The sequence below is a fragment of the Hemicordylus capensis genome, chromosome 2 (genome assembly GCF_027244095.1).
Source record: "Hemicordylus capensis ecotype Gifberg chromosome 2, rHemCap1.1.pri, whole genome shotgun sequence".
NCBI lineage: Eukaryota > Metazoa > Chordata > Lepidosauria > Squamata > Cordylidae > Hemicordylus > Hemicordylus capensis.
Window position 1 is genome coordinate 279948998 of NC_069658.1, and position 22538 is coordinate 279971535.

At 43.1% G+C, this 22538-nt stretch overlaps 1 protein-coding gene across 1 annotated transcript in view; it reads right to left on the minus strand.

Annotated features, from left to right (window-relative positions):
* Positions 1-22538, minus strand: part of MDFIC2 (MyoD family inhibitor domain containing 2) — a 117027-nt gene that overhangs the window by 6991 nt on the left and 87498 nt on the right. The window contains exon 5 of the mRNA XM_053298031.1: positions 19414-19629. Coding sequence (XP_053154006.1) covers positions 19414-19629 — 216 coding nt within the window. The remainder of the gene's footprint in view (positions 1-19413; positions 19630-22538) is intronic.

Below are 22538 nucleotides of genomic sequence, written 5' to 3' on the forward strand. Positions count from 1 at the left end.
GATCCCGTGTCAGCTTCCAGGGGTGCATGTTAACTCAAAAAACGTAAGGTCTGTCCAGGACATGGAGGAAGTCGTGCTTAGGAAAATCCAAAAGGAGGTGTCCCTTGGCAGAATTCTGGGTCCCTTCGAGGCCCTGCCACTTCCCAACTTGCGCATTTCACCTTTGGGTGTGGTGCCTAAAAAAACGGTTTGGCGAGTTCCAGCTTATCCAGAGCTTTGCTCAGTCTGGTATACGTCATTTGATGAGGCAGTGCATGTGGTTCATGCCTAGAGGCCTGGCGCTCTCATGGTGAAGTGTGACACTGAGTCGGCATTTCAGCTCTTGCCAGTTTTTCACCCCGTTCCTGCTGCTGAAAGAATCACTGCCTGTCTGTGCCTGCTATGTCTGTGCCAGCCACCAGCCCCTGTGGCTACTGGCCACCTGGCCAGCCACCCCCTTTCCCCCAAATTTTCAAGGCTTTTGCCCCAGCCCCACCCCCAAATCTGAAGACTGAAGGAGAAGAATATTGAAGAAGAAAGAGTAGACTCAGAGACCAGACCAGAGAAGTGGACAACTAGACACACAATGTGGGTGAAGCCCTAGACTGAGTGAGTGAACCCATTTTGACACATACACACATATGTCTCTGGAACTGTGTGTTTTTTGGGGTTTTTTTTTTTTTCCTGTTTGGAGGGACGTTTTGGATTGCAATTGAATTTTAAAAGTTGTATGTTGTTTAGTTTAGAAGAAGTTTAAACAGGGGTTCTGTGTGGGAGTGATCCTTGTTAGCGAATACTAGGTGGTTAGAAGGGTAGTGTAGCCTCGTGGTTTTAAAAAACAATTCTGTCTTTTTCCCCATTCCAAAGCTTTTTTTTTTTTTTTGCATTTAAAAAAACAATAGCCTGTCCTCCAGCCCTCTGTGCCCATAATATATCAGTATTAATATTCTCTGCCAACAGCCTACAGGCTCTGAGTGGACAGGAAGGCCCAGACTCTAGCCTCCTCCCTGTGCCCATTTACCCCTTACCCCCAACTGCAGCATTCTGAGGCCTTGGAAAAAATTAACCCTAAACCCACTAACCCTTTCATAGAGCACACATGCACAGATACACTTTGCTTCCCCGCTACATAATCTCAAGTCTATCAGTATATATATTATACAATTCAATCACCCACCCCCCTAAAATTGCTAATAGGTATATCTCCGTTTTGCTATATGCTGATGATATGGCAGTTCTATCTCAAACCCCAGTTGGCTTGAAACATGCTTTGATTCTCTTATCAAAATTTTGCACGCAAGAGGCTATCGCGATAAATTATCAAAAACCCAAGATTATGGTCTTTGCTAAATGTCCTAGACTCCATAATTGGTCCTTGAATGGCCATAAGATAGCCCAAGTAAATTCTTTCAAGTACCTTGAAGTTGTTTTTCACCCCTGGGGGATTTCATAGTGCCCATTATAATTCCTCCTTGATGTCGGCTCAACTTACCACAAAACTCATAACTTCCTTTTACTTTTCGAGAGGTGCTTCTTTTATCCCTGCAGCAGTTAAACTATTTACCACCAAAGTGTATTCTCAGTTGTTTTTAAAGATGTGCATGGAACCGCGGAGCTGCGGTCCAGCACTGGGGTGGGGGGTTCCTTTAAGGGCGGGGGGAGGATGTACTTACCCCTCCCACCGCTTTCCCCCCCTCCGGAGCACATTTTTGGGTAATCATTTGGTAAACATTTTTGGTAAGCCCTCGTGACGTGCGCATGCGCAAAAGGCTTTCTGAAGCCTTTTGCTGCCAAGAGGGGGAAGGGGCGGCAGGGAGGTATCCTGCTGCTCCAAATGCTTACCAAAAAACATGCACCGATGGGGGGAAAGCGGTGGGAGGGGTGAGTACACCCTCCCCCCTCACTTCAAGGAACACCCACACCGGCGTTCAAACTGTGAACTGCCCCATGATTGGACCAGTCTGGAGGCCTGTAGAATGGCCGTCGGACTGGTCCGTGCACATCACTAGTTGTTTTATGGTGCCCAATTAGGTCCACCTCAAAACTTTGCAAATTTATAAGTTTTGCAATCTAAATTCCTGGATCCTTATTAGCTGTTCCTCGTTGTGTTCCATCAGTGGTATTGAGAAGAGAGGTTGGCCTGCTGTGAATGGAATCCAGAGTCTGGAGAACTATTTTCCTATTTTGGTTAAAATTTATGTCCTCCAGCTCAGGCTTGGCTTCCCTCATTAAGACTGATTCATTTAAATTTAAATGGTTTTCACTGATTATTGATAAATTAACTTACTATGGGTTTTCCCCAGAGGTTCTGCTGCAGATGGGCAATGACTGGGCTAAGGGGGAGATCAAACAATGCATCATTGATATAAGATTGCAAGGGGAAGCTGCTTCTATTTCTAAGAACGTCTATCTCGGGGCTCAATTGTTTAATCTCAAGCCTGCAGGCTATCTGTATTCTATTATTATCCCCAAATTTAGACATGCATTGACATTGGCCTGAATGGACGCCCTTCCATCTGCCATTTTAGAGGGCAGGTTCAAGGGCATCCCTTTCCCTGCCTGCCTCTTCCCTTGCAGTTCTGGCCAAGTGGAGACCAATACACATTCAATTTTACACTGTGATTTATTTTTTTTAAAGGAAGCCCACTTGAGACTAATCTCCCCCTTATTGTCTACGTTTTTAGGACACTCTGATGATTTTTACTTGAAGCTTTTATTACTTAACCCAGATGAAAAAATCATTAATATAGTGGCCAGGTTTTGTTTTATAATCTGCAAAACTCGATCTGATCTTTAGCAATGCATTTCATAAGTAGTTTATACATTTCTCTCTTCTCTTTTTTTATTTTACTTACATGATGCATTGTTTGTATTTCTTTGTATATTGGTCTGTGACCGTAATAAGGTTCTGTTCTGTTCTGTACAATTCAAATGCCATGGATGGTTTGTTGTTGTGCCTGTATTTTGGGGACCTCATGGATGGGCACAGGACAGGTTCTCTCTCTCTCTCTCTCTCCTTCTTTGCAATGAAGATGGGGTCATACAGGGGTGTATCTAGGGGGAGGGCAGGCAGGGCACGTGCCCCGGGCACCACTTGAAGGGGGGGCGCCATTTTTCTAAAATTAAAAAAAAAAAAATGGCTGCTGAAAACAAAATGGCCACCGTGCATGCTCAAATGGCCTCTGTGAGGCCCTAGGCCATGCCAGGCCTCACAGAGGCCATTTGAGCATGCACAGTCGCCATTTTGTTTTCAGTGGCCATTAAAAAAATTTAAAAGAAAATGGCCACCGCACCTGCTGAAATGGTCCCTGCGAGGCCCTAGAGGCCAGAGAGGGGAGGGGAAACCTTTGCAACCCCCCCAGCCTTTAGGAAGCCCCCCAAAGGGGCTACAGGTAATTTTTTAAAATTACTTTTTTAAAAAAAATGATTTTTAAAAAATTTTTTAATTATTTTTTAAAAAAATCAATATAATATAAGTCACTGTACACATATTCAGTTTGGCACTATGTACAGAGAATCAGATGGGTGTCAGATGTTTGGACAGGGGGCGCAATTTCAGTGCTTGCCCTAGGCACTATTTTCCCTAGATACGCCTCTGGGGTCATATTGTGACTTCTAGCATCATCATCATTTTTATTCAAACTAGATTGCTCGCATCTACAATAGGTTGTGCTAGTTCCACAGGCCCTGATCTTTTGCAGAAATGTCAAAAAAAGTGCCAAAAAATTGTGTGCCATTGTTGTCATCATCATCACTCTTCTACTTGTGTAGGTGGGAGGGGGGCCAAACCTCGCTGTTCCACTGTCAGAATGTTATTTTGCACCCTTCCTTACTTAACCTGCTTTTATGGCAAGGTGCCGCAGATGTAGCTGTGTATGTTGCTTGTGCATGAAAAATGCCCCCCCCCCTTTGGCCCTGGGGCCCTTTTTAAAAATCCGAATCAATTCAGATTAGGAAAATTTGGGTAAAAGTTGAATCTGGGGTGGTTCAGTGGGGTCAGATTCAGACCCAAAACAAATCAGGGGTGTTTCAATTCTGGTGCAAATCAAAATGAAAAAATTGATTCATGCACATCCCTATTTACATCTTATATGTAAATCTTATATGGTGTAAATCTGTAAATATGTAAATATGTAAATCTTATATGTACATCTTATATGGGGGCGCAGTGGTAAAACTGCCGCCCTGTAACCAGAAGGTTACAAGTTCGATCCTGACCAGGGGCTCAAGGTTGACTCAGCCTTCCATCCTTCCGAGGTCGGTAAAATGAGTACCCAGAATGTTGGGGGCAATATGCTACATCATTGTAAACCGCTTAGAGAGCTCCGGCTATAGAGCGGTATATAAATGTAAGTGCTATTGCTATTATATGGTGCAGAAGTTAAGATGGGCACCTTAACTTGCAATTTCCATTCTTTTTAGAGCATATGTGAAAATGTAAAGCAGCTTAACTCTCATTTTAAATTCAAAGTTTTTGGATTACTGAATTTAATTATTCAGGGGGTATTTATTTTGTTTGGCTTTTATTATGTGCATGCATTATTCAATTACAGGGCTGTAATTCTTGAATTTGTCTTGTGGGCCTTCATGGAAAGCTGCAAGAAAAGTGCTTGAAACAGACAAGCTGGATCAAGCCAGGAGTTCAAGTTAGACAGTTGTTTTACTTCCCTTCTTCCCAAAGTGGATTGGATCAGTTTTTGGACTTTTTAAAGACAAAAGGATGGAGTCGGAAAGACATGTGTGAGAACTAAGTTAAATGTTTCTGTGAATGAATATTTGCATAAATATACTTATTACTTGTTTTACCTTTAATGCTCTCTTGCAAATTCCATTGCTGTTAGGCCCTTCAGAATCCACATATTATACTAAACTGGTCATTTGTATGATTCTGCAATGTCATGAGAATAGTTTATCAGAGAAAAGCACAAAACATTATTGGATTCGGCAATGTATCACAAGATCAACAGAGAGAAGTTATTACCAGTTTAATCCCTATGATGGGACTGGAGACCACTACTGGAAACAAGATTTCTTTGATAATTACCACTGAAGAAGTCTGAGGTTGGTCAAAACACATTTGGCAAAATTAAAAGACTGATTGGATATTTCATCTCTCAATCAGTATGTGATACTTCAATCACATGGGAATATTTTTCTATACTTCTCCCTTTCATTGACCATCTGATACTTTGGAAATGAATAATCGAATCTAATTTTCTTAATTGGACATATAGTGATCACTATTATCAGGTTTTATTCTTTGTTTTTTTCATGAACTTTGTTGTGATACATTGATATATTTTATTGACTTTGATTAACTATATTTAATGTAACTAGGATGGCTTTCAAATATATAGTTTCATTATTTGTATTATATTAAATCATCAACATATAGTACTTGGATTCTCTGAAGTTATGAGGATAGTTTAAACCACACATCTGCATTCTATCGGAAAAATGAAGAAGCAGGGAAATGGCACATTCTCCTCACTGCTTGGCACGATGATACCCACAACCACCTTAGCAACTGTGGATATGGTAAAATTCCATGTGTATTCACCCTCTGATATTCTTGCATGTACAGAAATCATATTAAGCACTACACAGCAAACAAAATTAAAGAAGGAGCAGCATCCAGATGCACTGACCTCATGTTAGAATGTTTCACGTGCAAACAGTTTCCCCAATCTCCCCCTTCCCTCTACTGCCCACCCCCCAGTGTATGTCCCTGAAGATCCCACAGCCCTCAAGTACATAACTGGGGGGAAATAGATGTCAGGGGCATCAGAGGGAAGGGGGAGTTTGGGGAAAACAATTGTGAGTACAAAATGTTCTAATGCAACTGTCTATCTAGTGTTAGTCTGGATGCTGCTCTGGGAATTTATCCCTAGGTATTTTCAAATAGAATAATGCAAAAGCTTCCTTAAACACCCCAAATGTTATATTAAAATGTAGTTTTACAATATCAGGTAATAACACTAGGAAGCACAGCATTGAATTAATTTCTATTAGTAAGCTATCACCCATAATATTATCAATTTTAATAGTTATCTAAATTTGTCAGGAATCTATTTAAGTTCAGACAAGCACAAGTAACTTCCAAGTCAGTCTGGGAGAATGAAAATGACTAGATTTGGGAGATACTTAGTAAATTCATGCTTATATTTTTTTCTGAGTAAATGAACTGAAATAATTATCAAATTGAAACATTTTATAAGGTGACACTGCTGCATTTAATTGTATGAAATTTACAGTGTAGAAAATGTAATCATTTTATCCAGTAGTCCATGGTGTAATTAAGGCTCTTCTCTTTTAGGTACCATATATTTATGAAATTCCTCCCTTTTCCCCTTTTGCACCAAGACAGAAGAAATATCAAATTTGAAATTACTCATCAATTAGGGATCTTTTCAGTTCTTACTTGAAATGTAAGGCCTGTTTTCCTAATAATATGCACGGTTTTCAGTTTATTAACCTTGTTGGCATCTGCATAATCAGAGAAAGGATATTGTTCTTAATGCTTTATCCATTATTGGAGGAAAGGACCACACAAAAAGCACAACATTTTAATAATAAAGTAATGTTCCAGCATATAGACTGTGCTATGCACTAAAGATGCTTTTAAATTCCTATCAGGGCACACGCCATGAAACTGGGCTAATTGATAGAACACATTTTGCAAAATCTGCATGTATGAGCCTTTTCTGTCCTTCTCTCTTGTTTTAAGTGGGTAATGTATAATAAAGAATATACATTAGCAATTAAGAATTCATTTCTAAGCATTCATTTATATATTTGAAAATAAATTAGCCACAAACTGCAGCAACGCAGATGCCGTCGTTCTGTTTTCTCTTCTGCTTTTCCAGCTGTTTGCACACACAAAAAAGGCATTTATCTAAATAAGAACAATGACCTCACCTCTCCATTGGTAGATTAATTATTACAAAAGAACTACCCTGAATAATATTGCTGGCCTGAATTCTCTCTACATTTCATGCTCTCAGTGGCTTCTGGCTGTCAATCCAGCCTTGATTCATGCTGGATGTCTCCTGAACAAGACATGATCCAAATGTACCATATTTGTGTTGGATTTTCCACTGTTGCTGCTAGGCTGACACTAATTGAACTGTTTCAGCAACATCAGTTCCAATATGAAGGAAGAATGTATCATTAAACTACACTGCTAGAGTTAAGGAAATGCACTAGTATGGGCTTTTGTTTCTCTCTCTCTCTCTCTCTCTCTCTCTCTCTCTCTTTCGTTCACAGTTGTATCCAAAATAATATTTAGACTTACTTTAGACTTCTATATGCATCAGAATTTTGAATTATTTGCCCCATAGTAAATGAGTGTTCCTCAGGGTAATTGCCATTTATCCCCAAGTTTCATTAAAGGAAGGCTGAATTCATCTCCTGGTAAATGTACACTTGCCTCTAGAAAATTATTTCTACCCACTGCTTAGAACTAAACTTACAGCCACCAAAAGCTAGAACAGCTGTAGCTGCCTTTTGCTTGTTCCTAATAACCATTCCCATATTATATATCCCCCCCTATCTAGAGCCCCATAAACACTCATAAGAACATAAGAACATCCCTGCTGGATCAGGCCCAAGGCCCATCTAGTCCAGCATCCTGTTTCGCACAGTGGCCCACCAGATGCCACTGGAAGCCACAGGCAGGAGTTGACATGCCCTCTCAAGTGCACTCAAATGCAGCTTCTGACTAAGTTACTCTAGTCATTCAGATTATTTGATGGACGATGCAGCTCTATGAGCACATCCCTTTTTGTGGACAAAGTTTACCACAAGTAAGTTAGAATGAAAGTCTTTCAGAGGGAGTGTGACCCCACCCAAGACCAGATTTACCTCACTACTGGGATAATCAGTTTTACCAGTCCAGAGCACTTCCATCTTAACTGGATTAAGTTGTAGTTTATTTGCCCCCATCCAGTCCAGAACATCCTTCAAGCCATGGTTCAGAGCATCCACTGCTTCCCTGGTGTCTGCTGACTTACAAGACAGGTGGACCTGGGTGTCATCAGCTTACTGATGGCACTGCAGCCCACACCTACAAATGACCTCTCCCAGAGGCTTCGTGTAGATGTTAAGCAGCATGGGGGACAGAATAGAAGTGTGAGCACTGTAAGATATTACCCTTAGGGGATGGAGCCGCCCTAAGAAAAGCATCTAGGTTCCAAGTTCCTTTCCTGGCATCTCCAAGATAGGGCTGAGAGAGATTCCTGCCTGCCACCTTGGAGAAGCTTCTGCCAGTCTGTGAAGACAATACTGAGCTAGATAGACCAATGGTCTGACTCAGTATATGGCAGCTTCCTATGTTCCTAAAGCCAGAGGGTGGGGGAATGTGTAGAGCTCCCACATCTTCAGCTAATCTTTAGTTTAAGACAAATATGTAAATCTGCAAATGTGTGAGAGAGTTGTAACAAGTAGTCACAGGTGAATATTTTGCCAAGAGATCTAAGTTTCATAAATTGATCTTGTCTAGTGTTAATTTTCTTTGCTACTGTTTAATTCAAACAGTCCATGAAATTAGTTATATATTTGGCAGAGAGCAGCTATATTTGTTGAACCCTTTGCCTTAATAATTACAAGAAGGCTAAAATTGTGACAAGAGATAGGATGGAGAGCTTTGAGTATTGTGAACAGTCATAAAATAGATCCAACCCTAATGGCTGCTTTAGAGCATTGTGGTTTATTGTGCTGATCTGTACTTAGTACTTCTTAGTTCAAGGATCATTAATATGATAGATGTGACAAGATCCAGCCCTATTTGATGATAATCCATTCTAATGCTGCTTTATAAACTACAACATCAGCAACTTTTCATCCAAGGGACAAAAGCATCCCAGATGTTTTACTGGGGCATTATATGCTGTCAGAATGTGAAGCTTTAAAACTAAACGTTCAGATATGGTGTAAACTGAGATTCTGTAACTGATAAGATTTGGATTTCCATAATACAGAACTGGATTTTCATAATACAGAACTGGATTTTTAGAAGTGTTGCATGTGCAAACCAGGATGTGGATAGTGTGTCTAGCTAGGGTGAAAGCTAAGGACAAAGAGGCAGGATTTAGAGAAAGGCAGGCCAGAGCAAGGTAAAGACAACCAAAGAAAACCCTGCTATGTATGTCTGAAGTGCAGTCAGTAAGACCCAAAGGCCACTGTTGTCTAGTCTGCCAGCAGACTTTTCTTGCTACCTTTTAAGAGAAGCTGCTGCAAGATGGAAGTCAAAGAACCGGCATGTTCAAGTGATCTCAAAGTCTGCTTTCCAGGCCATGCCCTGAGGAGATATTGCTGATATAAATTGCATGCTGCCCACATAATCTATCTTGTGAGAGAAGTACTAACTAGATATCGAAAATAGAAATTAAATAACCTTTTTTTTTGCTGCTTGAAGGAAGTCACTCACTATGCAAAAATAAATAAATGTGTGGACAGTAATTATTGTCTTTTTAACCATTCTTTTGCAGAGCTGCATTTAAAACTAGGGATGTGCACAAAACCGGTTTGCCCAGTTCGGTTCAGATCCAAACCGGGTCCGAACGAGGAGGGGGTGGTTCGGTTTTGTTTCCCCCTGAACCACCCCTTGGTTCGGTTCGGATCCGAACAGGTTTGGACTGGTTCGGACTGGTTTGGATCAGTTTGGACACCTGAAAATAGGTAGGATGGTAGCTGGCACCCAGGGGTACCTGTCCCCCAAACCCCAAAGCAATCAGACACTCGTACAATTTTTTAATGAATTTTTGAAAATTATTTTTATTTTTTTCTCATAGGATATAATGGGATTCGAACCAGGCCATTATTCCTTATTGTGGAGCACCCATGGGTGCCAACAACCATGCAAACCCTGAAGCAATCAGACACCCCTATGATTTTTTATGAATATTTTTAATTATTTTTCTCATAGAGTATAATGGGACCCGAACCAGTGCATATCCCCTATTGTGGAGCACCTAGGGGCACAAAAGCGGGGTGGGTGGTAGAAAGACAGGGGTGCCTACCACCCAAAAAATCCCAAGGCAATTGAACACTCCTCTGATTATTGGTGAATTGTTAAAGTATTTTTGAGTTTCTCATAGAGAATAATTAGGATTGCAGCAAATGTATAGCTTCATGTCGGGGGGAAAGGGGTGTCGTAGAGTTCAGTGTGGTGGGTGGTAGTTCCTAGGGTGGTAGGAACTCCTGGAGAGATCCCTGAGCCTGGGAGTCTGGCTACAGCCTCCCTGTCAGGGGTCTACTTGTGTGTCGTGAGCCGCAGTGTGGTGGGTGGTAGTTCCTAAGTATTGAGTGTGGATTCTATGATTGCAAATGAGATGTTCAATGAGACACCATGAATCCACTCTAATATGCTATCATGGAATCCACACTCAATACCTCAGAAACAAGAGAACCCTGTACCCCATGGGTTAGAAACCCATGGGGGTGGTTGGCACCCTATGTGCACTACACCACCACTTGCTCTGGGCCACCCCAGCACCCCCCATGTGCACTTATGGGGCTGCTGAAAGCTCCATTATAACTTATTATGAGGAAAAACCTTAAAGACGCGTAAACTTCAACAATTAACCAAAAATCAGCCCTCTGCCCAAATCCTTTGAAAAAATTCAGGTAGCTTCCCTGCCCCTACCCGGCACTACCACCAACCCCACACCGCTCTAGGCCACCCCTTTCCCCCCGACGTGAAGCGATACACCCTTCATTATACCTAATGGGGAAAAAACTTAAAGACACGTAAACTTCAAAAATCACTTTCCCACCGACGTGAAGCTATACATTTGCTGACACCTCCATGCTTCTATATGGAGAAAAACCTTAAAGATGCGTAAACTTCAAAAATCACTTAAAAATTACCCCTTTGCCCAATTCCTTTCAAATAATTCTGATAGCTTCCTTGCCCCTACCTGGCACTACCACCAACCCCACACTGCTCTAGGCCACCCCTTTCCCCCCGATAAGAAGCTATACATTTGCTGCAATCCTAATTATTCTCTATGAGGAACTCAAAAATACTTTAACAATTCACCAATAATCAGAGGAGTGTTCAATTGCCTTGGGATTTTTTGGGTGGTAGGCACCCCGTCTGTCTACCACCCACCCTGCTTTTGTGCCCCTAGGTGCTCCACAATAGGGTATATGGACTGGTTTGGGTCCCATTATACTCTATGAGAAAAATAATTAAAAATATTTCAAATATTCATAAAAAATCATAGGGGTGTCTGATTGCTTCAGGGTTTGCATGGTTGTTGGCACCCATGGGTGCTCCACAATAAGGAATAATGGCCTCATTCGTGTCCCATTATATCCTATGAGAAAATAATAATAATAATTTTCAAAAATTCATTTAAAAATCGTACGAGTGTCTGATTGCTTTGGGGTTTGGGGGACAGGTACCCCTGGGTGCCAGCTACCATCCTACCAATTTTCAGGTGTCCAAACCAATCCAAACCGGTCCAAACCGGTTCAAAATGAACCACACCGGTTCGGTTCGGATTCGAACCTAACCGGGGGTGGTTCGGTTCGGATCCGAACCTCCGAACCGGTTCACACATCCCTATTTAAAACTGCATATATTCTGCGCATGGCCATATAAATGAAAGGAAGAATTGCCTAAATCTATGCATTTCCTATCATGTAAGCCTGTTACAATGATTTTGGTGCCAGAAACCAACCCTTAATATTTCTGCCCCTCTCTCCTATTGACATTGCAATGTGATCTATGCATTACCCCCTTCCTTCTGTATGAATGGTTTAGTGCTGGCACATACCTTTTATAGGACAGAGTAGCAGAAGGAATTGGAGAGAGCAGGTCAACAGGCAGGTGGCATTGTACTATGATGCTTTCTCAGGTCTAGATTCCAGCAAACCTCAGCCCCTTCCCAGCACTAGGGCTTTCAGTTTTAGGGCACTCTAAGCAAACTATAGGCAGCCTGGGACTCCCCAGAGGTTCACAGTGGGGCTTAGCTTGGTGAATGGGAGAAAGGAGGCAACAATGGAAAGAGTCTTTCAATTTCCTCTCAGAAGGGAGGAGAGCTGGTCTTGTGGTAGCAAGCATGACTTGTCCCAATAGCTAAGCAGGGTCTGCCCTGGTTGCATTTGAATGGGAGACTTGATGTGTGAGCATTGTAAGATATTCCCCTCAGGGGATGGAGCCACTCTGGGAAGAGCAGAAGGATTCAAGTTCCCTCCCTGACTTCTCCAAGATAGGGCTGAGAGAGATTCCTGCCCACAACCTTGGGGAAGCCGCTGCCAGTCTGTGAAGACAATACTGAGCTTGATAGATCAATGGTCTGACTCAGTATATGGCAGCTTCCTATGTTCCTGTGTTCCTAGTAGTACCCCACTGCCTTGCGGGTGGGAGGGGGTATAGTTGGCACATGGCAGTTGACAATTGGCACTGTCATGGGAGGAGAGCTGGTCTTGTGGTAGCAAGCATGACATTTCCCCTTAGCTAAGCAGGGTCCACCCTGGTTGCATATGAAAGGGAGACTTGAAGTGTGAGCACTGTAAGCATCCTCAGGGGATGGAGCCATTCTGGGAAGAGCAGAAGTTTCAAGTTCCTATCTCCAAGATAGGGCTGAGAAAGATTCTTGCCTGAAACCTTGGAAAAGCTGCTACCAGTCTGTGTAGACAATACTAAGCTAGATGGACCTATGGCAGGGGCATAGCCACCATTGTGAGAATGGGTTCAAACAACCCAGGCCACCAATGGTAGGGGCTGCTGAAGCCCCCAGGGGGGCATGTCTCAGGCTCCGAAAGAGCCCTGAACAACCCCCCACTGCCCATGCCCAGGCTACTAAGAGCCTCGAGTGAGCGCTTGCCCATCCTTTTCAGGCAGTTTGCTGCCTGAAAGCATCTATTCCCCTTTATCTCCCTCCAGAGAGGAAGAGGAAGCGATAGGTCTTCTTCAGAGCTCGAGGCCACTCCTCATTTGCGTGTGACATCACACGCAAAGGGGGCATGTTCTCGAGCTCTGAAGAGCCCGAGCAAGCCATTCCCCGTCATATCAGGCAGTGCTTGCTGCCTGAAAGCATCTATTCTCTGGAGGGAGAGATAGGGGAATAGATGCTTTCAGGCAGCAAAGGCTGCATGAAAAGGATGGGCAAGCACTTGGTCCTGGGTGGGGAGGGGATTTCTCTTGGGGCTCTGGCACGCCCTGTGTGTGTGACATCACACATATGGGATGACATCAGAAGGGCCGCTGGGTAGGGCTGGACCCAGGCCACTGCTCAGCTGGCTCCACACCTGACCTATGGTCTGACTCAGTATATGGCAGCTTCCTGTGTTGCCACTATGTTGCCACTGAACAACGGTGAATGGGCACAGAGGTGGTCTCTGGGAGTGCTGTTTTGAGGGATCTTGGTCCTTGGCAGAGGTGAGCAAGAGAAAGGGGTGGAGGAGAAAATCCACACCAATAAGCCCCCCAAAGAAGAGGAGCAAGCCCCAAAGGGTAAAGAAAACATTGTATTGAATTATTTCACAAAATGCCTGATACATTTCAAGCTGAGCTTTTCATCAGAGGCAACTCATAGGAGGAGAGCTGGTCTTGTGGTAGCAAGCATGAACTGTCCCTTTTGCTAAGCAGGATGCACCCAGGTATTTGTATGGGAGACTTCATGTGAGCACTGTAAGGGGGCCGTTTTGGCAAGAACAGTGCTTGTTTGCAGAAGGTCCCAAGTTCCCTCCCAGGCATCTCCATGACAGGGCTTAGAAAGATTCCTGCTTGCAATCTTAGAGAAGCTGCTGCCAGTCTGGGTAGACAATACTGAGCTAGATGGACCAAGGGTCTGACTCAGTATAAGGCAGCTTCCCATGTTCCAAACTGTGAATTAAATAAATGCCATATCCATAAAGAGACACTGGGTGACATCCTAACACATGCATGCTAACAGTAGTGCACATGCAGCATTAGCCCCTACACTTGCAAAGGGATGTTTTTCCACTGTTCAGAGCATTCAGAGCATGGGGAGAGCATGGAAAATAGTTGTGCTGTTGCACAAGAGCACCTGCACTTTGGAAGTGTTGGGACATGTGCGGGCCTAGAGCTGCTTGCATGCTGTTGTTGGAAGTACATAAGCAGTGTTAGTATCTCAGCCACTATCTTCAAATTGTCATTATCAAACTCATCAAAACATATTTAATTATATTTGTGGAGGTAGCATAAAGGACTGGTCTGATGTTAAAATTAGATATGAATCTACTATATTATTGATTGATTAAGTTCCGTCAAGTCGGTGTCGAATCTTAGTGACCTATATATGAATTGGTTGTTTCCCCACCAAAAGATTTCTGAATACAAACAATTATATTCCTCTTCCAATCTTTGTATTAATCTTAAGTTCTGTTTGTAACTCTAACCATTGCTACAAATGTTGGGACCAAAACAAATTGATGTATATCTGTATTTACAGTACACCTACTAAACCAATCCTGTATGGGGGATTAAAATCATATTGGTCATTTTAGTAAGGCACCGAGTGCTTTTAATCCTGAAAACAGGGCTGGTTTAGGAGATCAGTTTGAAGGCTGCACTTATTTGAACTCAGAAATCTTGTATGTAATCTTTTATGTTACTTCTACCAGTATAACTAAATAAGTTTGATGAGGTTTCATGTACTGTAATTTATTTACATTGCAGTGTCTCTTGTGAAGATCCAAGATCCCAGTGGCTTGGCATGCTGAAGAGCAGTGCATCAGAACAGAGAGGAGAGCTGGTCTTGTGGTAGCAAGCATGACTTGTCCCTTTAGCTAAGCAGGGTCTGCCCTGGTTGTATTTGAATGGGAGACCACATGTGAGCACTGTAAGATATTCCCCTCAGGGGATGGAGCCACTCTGGGACGAGCAGAAGGTTTCAAGTTTCATCCCTCGCTTCTCCAACAGAGGGCTGAGAGAGATTCCTACCTGAAACCTTGGAGAAGCCATGTGTGTCTGTGTAGACAATGTTACAGGATCTAGATCCCAGATGTGACAGTGCACACATATACACACACACCCAGTTTGGTGTACACCCTTACTGGAGTGTTTGACATGTGTCTATGAGGAACCAGACGCTCTGGTCCATTAAAATCAGGTTGACCACATGGTTCATTCCCAACAGCCTGAGATTTCCCTTGGATGCAGTCTCCATTGCTTAGATCTCCCCAGAGCAAATCTGCAACATTCCTGACATTCCTGCATTCGAGTATCTAAATGGCGCAATCTCATCTTGGATCCATTCTATTGCCCCAGGGAGACTGGCTCTTTTGCCAATCCTTATGGGTTTTCTAAAACCTTCTGGAAGCTCTTTTTGCCCATACCTGGTTCTCATTGTTTTCCTATTAGATTGCCCTTCATTCATTCATTCATTCATTTATACTGCCCAAAACCTACATCTCTGGGCGGAGACGTAACCATGATGGCTAAGCCATTTACCCCTTCTTAGGAGAGAACTGCCCAACACCAGTATTTTGCATTTTTGGAGATAAAGCTATTTTCTGTCTGGCAACTTGTAACCCCATTCTTCCTATTCCCTGACACATATTTATGCAAGTGGAAAGGGCTTTAGGAGCGAGGGCAGAGCAGTGAAAATTGCTGCCCCTTGCTTGCTTGCTCAGCTGTGCAACAGGCCATTGCAACAGGGATGCTAGGGGCTCCTTGCAGCCCTCTTAAGCCAATGTACGTCTACACAGCATGTCAGCCACTGTTCTTAAAAATCTTTATACAAAGAGGGACAATATTCAGAGCACCTCATTACTGGTTAAGCAAACAATGAAGCTATTTCCACGATTGGTAGAAAGCAGGCTAAGAGAGCCTAGCCCACTTTCTACTGATCATGGCTTGTGGGTGAGCCCGGTGGTTCCCAGGTGGCTAGCCCACCTAATTCAACCTCCCTTTAAATGAGGTTAATGGAGCAAGTGCTCCATTATGAGGTGCTCCATTAACCTCATTTTATTGCTCGTGTGCTGCCACCACATGTGGCAGCACATGAGTAGATTCCCGACTGGGAGGCTGCAAGCAGCCTCCAGGGCTCAGAGGTCCCCCCAGAATGCCTCGTGCACTCGAGTGGGGCATCATGGGACCTCCAGGGGCTAGATGGCCCCCGATCCCCACAACTCCCACTGCCTCTGTGACAGAGCCTGTAGTTGTGTTGGCAGCTGATCCAGCCACCCAGGACTCTGGGCATGATCGTCTGCTGGGAGAATGGGCTACGCCCGCTCTCCCTACAGACCTCATTGAGGTGCTTCACAGTAATCATGTGAAGCACCTCAATGTAATACTTGAGGAACAAAAGTGATCCATGAATTGGTGTTGCACATTACATTTTAGCCACACTTCAGTCTCCTCTTGCATCATGTTACATTTGCACCAACAAATTCAAGGACATTTCTCACATATTGAAGCTCTTCTCACGATCCATGAGAAGAGCTTCTGTCGGGTCTGTGGGGAGAGTGGGCTAAGCCTGCTCTCCTCACAGATGATGAGAGTGCAGCCCTGGGCAGCCAGATCGGCTGCCCACACGATCGGCTGCCCCACACAGCCAGTGGGGGCTGCGGGGATTGGGGGCCGCGTGGCCCCCAGAAATCCCAGGATGCCCTGCACAAAAGCATGGGGCATCCTGTAGAGATCCCTGAGCCTGGGAGTCTGGCTACAGCCTCCCAGTCGGGGGTCTACTTGTGTGTCGTGAGCCGCAGTGACATACGAGCAAAACAATGAAGTTAATTGAGTGCTTGCTCCTTTAACCTTATTTAAGGAGAGGGGGAATTAGGCAGGCGAGCCGCCTTGGGAGCACCAGGCTCGCCTGCGAGTCCGATGGTTCCCACAATCCCTGGAAAGCAGGCTATTGTGGGAATAGATCGTGGGAATGGTCCCATTGTGTAATAATAAAGTGTGTCTGAGACATATCTGGTTGGGAAAGGGGAATTGTTTGGAAGATAGGGATGTGTGAGCTGGCTCGTTTAGAACCACAGTTTGAATAGAACCAGCCCAGTTTTCCCAGTCTGAGTTTGAACTGAACCAGCCCCCCAAAGGGGGGTGCTCATCTGAATTTGAACTGGACTGGCCCTGGTTCAAACCGGACCACTTTGGACCAGTTCAGGGGGTCTACTGGTAAAGAGGAATCTGGTGAGGATCCTCCTTTACCAGTAAAGGGATGGGGGGCTTCCCTAAGGCTAGAGAGGGGGTGGGAGGGGAGACAGCAGACTTAACTCAATTTTTGGTGGCAGAGTTTCCCCCCCGCCATCCCTGGCCTCCCCCAGAGTAGCCCAGGCCAGCAGTGGCCTGGTTAGGGCATTCTCCGGCCCATTCTGGATATTCTCCTGCCCATTCTAGTGGCCTCCACACATTCACCTTCACCAGTAGACCCCTGAACCGGTACAGTGGTTGAACTGAACCAGCAAAACCAGTTCCATGCACACTCCTATTGGAGGTCAGAATGGGCAGGTGGAGGAAGAAGCGGGAAGGGTGGAATGTTAAGATCAAAAAGGCAGTTAGATGGGGCAGTTAGGGTTGCTGCATCTGTGGATGATGGGAGAGAAGAGTAAGCAGGATTGTCGGTTAAGAGAATAGCATATAAATATCTTTTAAAACTCTCTAAGGAAGGGTATGTTCACATATGCCAGCACTTGTTTACTAGCCCCTGTTCTAATTACTCTTATTGCATATGTAAATTGTTCAGTTAAAAAGGTGGTCTGCCTTCAGCCTCAAACCCTCAGGTTTGAGCACTTGCCCCAAAAGGAAGCATATCAGTGGGTTTGTGACAGCTGCAAGATTACCTTGAATGTCTCTTGTTTAGGCCTCATCTCCAGCTTAGCACTTCACTTCACAAACATGAAGTGAGGTTAACATGTATCAGGATTTAGAATAATTATTAAACTTTCCAGCACCACTCAGGGCTGATTCATAGAGCCAGTTTGGGGCTGATCTCTAGTCTGTATTGACTCTATTTTGGTGCTGTTGGCATATGGGAAGGTTGCAAAGCAATCAGCTCCGTCATATAACTAGATTTTTATCATAGTGATCCATCATATACCTAGATTCTTATTTGCTCTGCTGTTGCAAATATATAATATTTAGTTTATACATGCTGTGTGTGTGTGTGTGTGTGTGTGTGTGTGTGTGTGTGTGTGTAGATAGCCTAGATTAGTTTGTTTTCCCATTTCATATACATGGTCTTTTTTGACAAATCCAAATGACAGAAGACTACTTTGACCTAGCCCCACCCCTCTCTCTCTCTCTCTCTCTCTTTCTCTCTCTCTCAGTCATGACTTCGTCCATCTCTTTACTGCTCTTTGTTATCCAATTACATTATCTATTCTCTTTTTGAACTTTCTTTTATGTATCATGTTTTTTCTTGTCATCCTTTCCTTTGAGTTAATTAAAAAATAATAAAAACAATCTTTAAGTACTGTATCTTTTTTAGCTGTGCTTATGCACTTCTTCATCCCCTAATGAACACCTACAAAAGTCCTTTTCATGCATTATGTTCAACACTTGTACACTGAGTGTACAGTGTACCCAGGTACAAATCTGTACACAGGTACAGTTATTCACACGTTATGTTGAACACAGGGAGAGCAGTACACTTTGTGCATTTGAGGGACTTGTACTCAGGCTCACTTTGAAAATGAATGCAGGTTCAGTCATTCACAGAAAATGTGTACGAGTGTACAGACATATGTACATTTATGCAACATAATGGCTGAACAGGACTGAAGTGTTTTCTATATTTATCAAAGGTCTTTTCTTCTGTCAACCCTTAACATGTTGCCTAAAGATCTTCTTTACGTCCGGAACTCTTCATATATATACTCATTCCAAGCTGACATTTAATTATTTTTAAACACATATATCCCACAATTCATTTAAGAAACCTGTTCCGGCTTACATGAGGCTCCAAGAATGTATTCTGTCCAGTCCAAAAACTGTTTGGCTTTAGCCATATAACACTCTCATGTGTCCTCAGACCATAAGTCTGGACACATGATATAAGACTCCAAAATGGTCATGTGACTCGACTCTCATTCCTCCTCCACCCTCCTTCTAAGTACCTTATTTGGTATGAAAGGAGAAAGAAGAGTAGATAAAGATGGGTGGAACTTGAACTATCCATAGCATCTTTGCATTTTCCCACCCCAATTTTCCAGAAAATATTTTGCCCTATTGTGCATATGTTCAGCCAAATACATGGAGACTGAGATCATACATACACACTCACCATTGCTCATGGGTGTGAAATCCCCATATCACTGTCTGCTTGTTGAGCATCGTATTTGCATATCTGGGGTATGTGTGTGTAACCCTAACCACACAACCTATATACTTATTTTATAGAATATATCCCGTCTCCTAATGCCAATCCCTTCTCAATGTGTTCATTTGAACAAGTGTACAGAGCATTGAGGCAGATCACTTTTAGGAAACTGTTTAGTTGCAAAATATACCGTTACTGTCCTGCTCATGGACTGATGCATCCTCTTCAAGGTAGCCGAACTGTGTTCTACATTTCTTAAGGGATGATAATGTAGATGTACTAGATTCTGACAGTTTTCTCTCATTTTTGATATCCTTGGATGGCACATCTGTGACGCTGAATTCTGATACTGAGCTCAGAACAAGGCTTTTCATAGGTTTTTCTTCCTGAATTGCTAGCTGGTTTTCTAGAATAGAAAAGATAATATCAAAATTAATTTCCCAAGATCAGATTATTAGTTTGCTGCCACTTATCTCACTTCTTTACCATATGTAAGGGCCCACATTGTAAGAACACTAAGTCACTGATGTTCCCTTAGTTACTACTATGTGGGCTACTTTATGTTTTTATTCTGCTGTTTCCTCTTCAGTGCTTCATTGTAAGACCACACATTCAGGAGATTATACACCACCTTTCTTCCATTGTGGAACTCAAGGTGGTATATATATCCCCCCATCCAGGTATTGAGTTCGTTCTCATGACAAAAATCACCAGGGCCAGGAGGGCTGAAGGGAAGGCAGGACACTACCTATCTTCACCCACACAACAGGTGATTCCCATGGGTGCCACTGCTCACACACCCACACAATTGGCATGCCAATCCAAAGGTGGGGTGAGGATGCCCAGCCTCCAGGAATCCCATAATGCATTGCATGAGCATTCACCTGGAGGCCTTTGCCTTGACTCTTTACCCCTTGCTCCTTTGCCCTGGCTCTATAGTGAGAATGTCTGCTGGCAGTCCAAAAGCAGCTGCGGCAGCCTGCTCTTTCTATGCGAGCTGGGAGTGAGATTGGAGGCATGCGTACTTTACCCAGGTTTAGAACCTGGGCTACCCGGTCAAGGAGCACTGGGATTGTGAGCAATCTCGGTGGTTCACATGACCAGCCCTACCTGGGTAGGGTAGTTCTAGGCTGGGTAAAGCTGGTCATGTGAATAACCTTACTAACTGATCTAGACCTGCATGTTTGCTACACTGCATGCCTCAAACCATGGCCTGTTGTGCACCCTCCCTCAGTGACCCAATGATCCTTGGCAATTCTGCACTCTTCTGTGTGAGTTACTTCTGTGGCGAGTAGAGTGAAATCAGCTTTGCAAGGGCATTGTGCAGCTTATGGGGATCAAGTGTTTTAATTCAGAACCCTCAACAAATCTTGGTGCAGACATGTTCTAGGATAAGGAAATAGAGAATTGGAGCAGAAGTCCAGGTTTTCCACCCGACACTTGTCTCCTTTTACAAATGAAGAAATATAGCATGAACTAAATAAATGCCCTCCAGATCATTTTCAGATACCTTATTTGGGTTATGGGGGCGGGGGGGTTAAAGGATTCCCTTCTATGATTCTGACCAAACATGGTTTGAATATATAAAACCAGTAACCAATTTGTCTTTTGGAAAATTTATATTTTAAAATGCAATAAGAAAAAAACTTCTCCAATCCTAACCAGCTTCCAGCATTCCCTTAACAGTCCACTAAATGAGCATAAGCATTCAACAATACTACACTGTGAATTCAGAGGGAAATAATCAGTAAATGCTAGATTAGCATTTGCTATATCCACAGGCTGCTCTATGCGTCAAGCCGAGCTTTATCCTTCAAGTGCTGTTGGAGAGGAAATCAAAACTGGAAGTATAAAAGGCATAGATTTAACCTGAATTCCCCATTACAACACCCTCAAAGAAAAGGGTAAGAAAGCTGTCATTCAAGGACTCTTTTGTTTGTTCAAGAATGAAAATAGAGTGCATTTTACTGTCAGACTCTTATTCTGAAAAGCTTCCACTAAGTAATGTTATACGTGCCTTGTTATAGCAAGATCAAGTCCTGGTACAATCACCATAACAAGCAACTTGCTATGACAAGCAGGATCCTGTCTTCCAGAAAACATTGTCGTTGAGAAGAAAGCGGTGCACAATTATAGGTCTCCATTTCATTTTTATGCAATTACCCTCAGCTCAGCCATGGGCCCATCTACATTATGTCTTTTATCAATTTAATGCTTGCAGAAAGTGTCTACAGAAATCAAGTTTATGCAGGCCAGCATGAAATCATGTGGTTAGCTTTCCCTTTAGAGTGTAACGTTCTATGGATATTATAATAGGTGCAGGGCTTGGAGGGGGGAAAGGAAGATTGAAAGAAATAATGCACAATTGATATTATTTATGATCAGTTTAAATGTGAGTGCAACAAAAATTAAATTACAATTAAGCGTGGGCAGGATGTCAAACTCCAAATGCCAGTTTCTAAATACCAGAGCACACAGCCTGGCTTGTAACTAATACAGAACAAAAAAGGTCTCTGAGCTCAGCAGTCAAACCGATTTCCATTTAACTTCTATTGGCACGAGACAACAGACGACAAAGTGTTTTTTTAATTTTATTAAAATGGTACCTCTTCAAATTCAGATGCAGGTATGTTTCACAATAAGCTTTGGAAATCATTAATACAAATTGCTGTGCAATTTTGCATTAACTTGCATCTAGGTAAGTGCTTTCCCGAGTGCCATTTAGCTATGGCATAGGGGGCAACTTTTCTATGGGGAGGAACATGTCTCAGTCCATCTGTGCTCATGCATTAAGAATGCCGCTATCTCTATCTTTACACTATATCCTTCTTTACACTATGCCATAATGTAAAGTGGGGGCGTGCATTTCTATCTGCATTGTAATGTGGATGGAAACACACAACTCTATCCACCTAACACCATGCAGGATGAAAAGGTATAGCTTCTGATGTGTTGCATCTTGATGTGCATTTGTATCAAATCTGGGCGTATGGTTCCTAATTCAGCACAGAAATCTGTTATGATCAGATGCATCCTTGAGTGGTCAAATGTTGATTCCCTGCTAAAATTCCAGAAGTTGATTGCTCCAGTCTCTTCTTTTATTCTTCCATGAGTTGACTCTGCCGTATATTTTACTTCTTCTGAATTCTGGTTTAAACTAAAACTTTTAAAATTAAATCCAGAATTAGAGCATACATACTGTAGCAGATTAAAGCCTTTGAGGTGGCTCTCACGATCCGTGAGACCCGCTTTCTCCAAAACTGTGGGGAGAGTGGGCTAAGCCTGCTCTCCCCGCAGACGATCGGACAGTGAGCC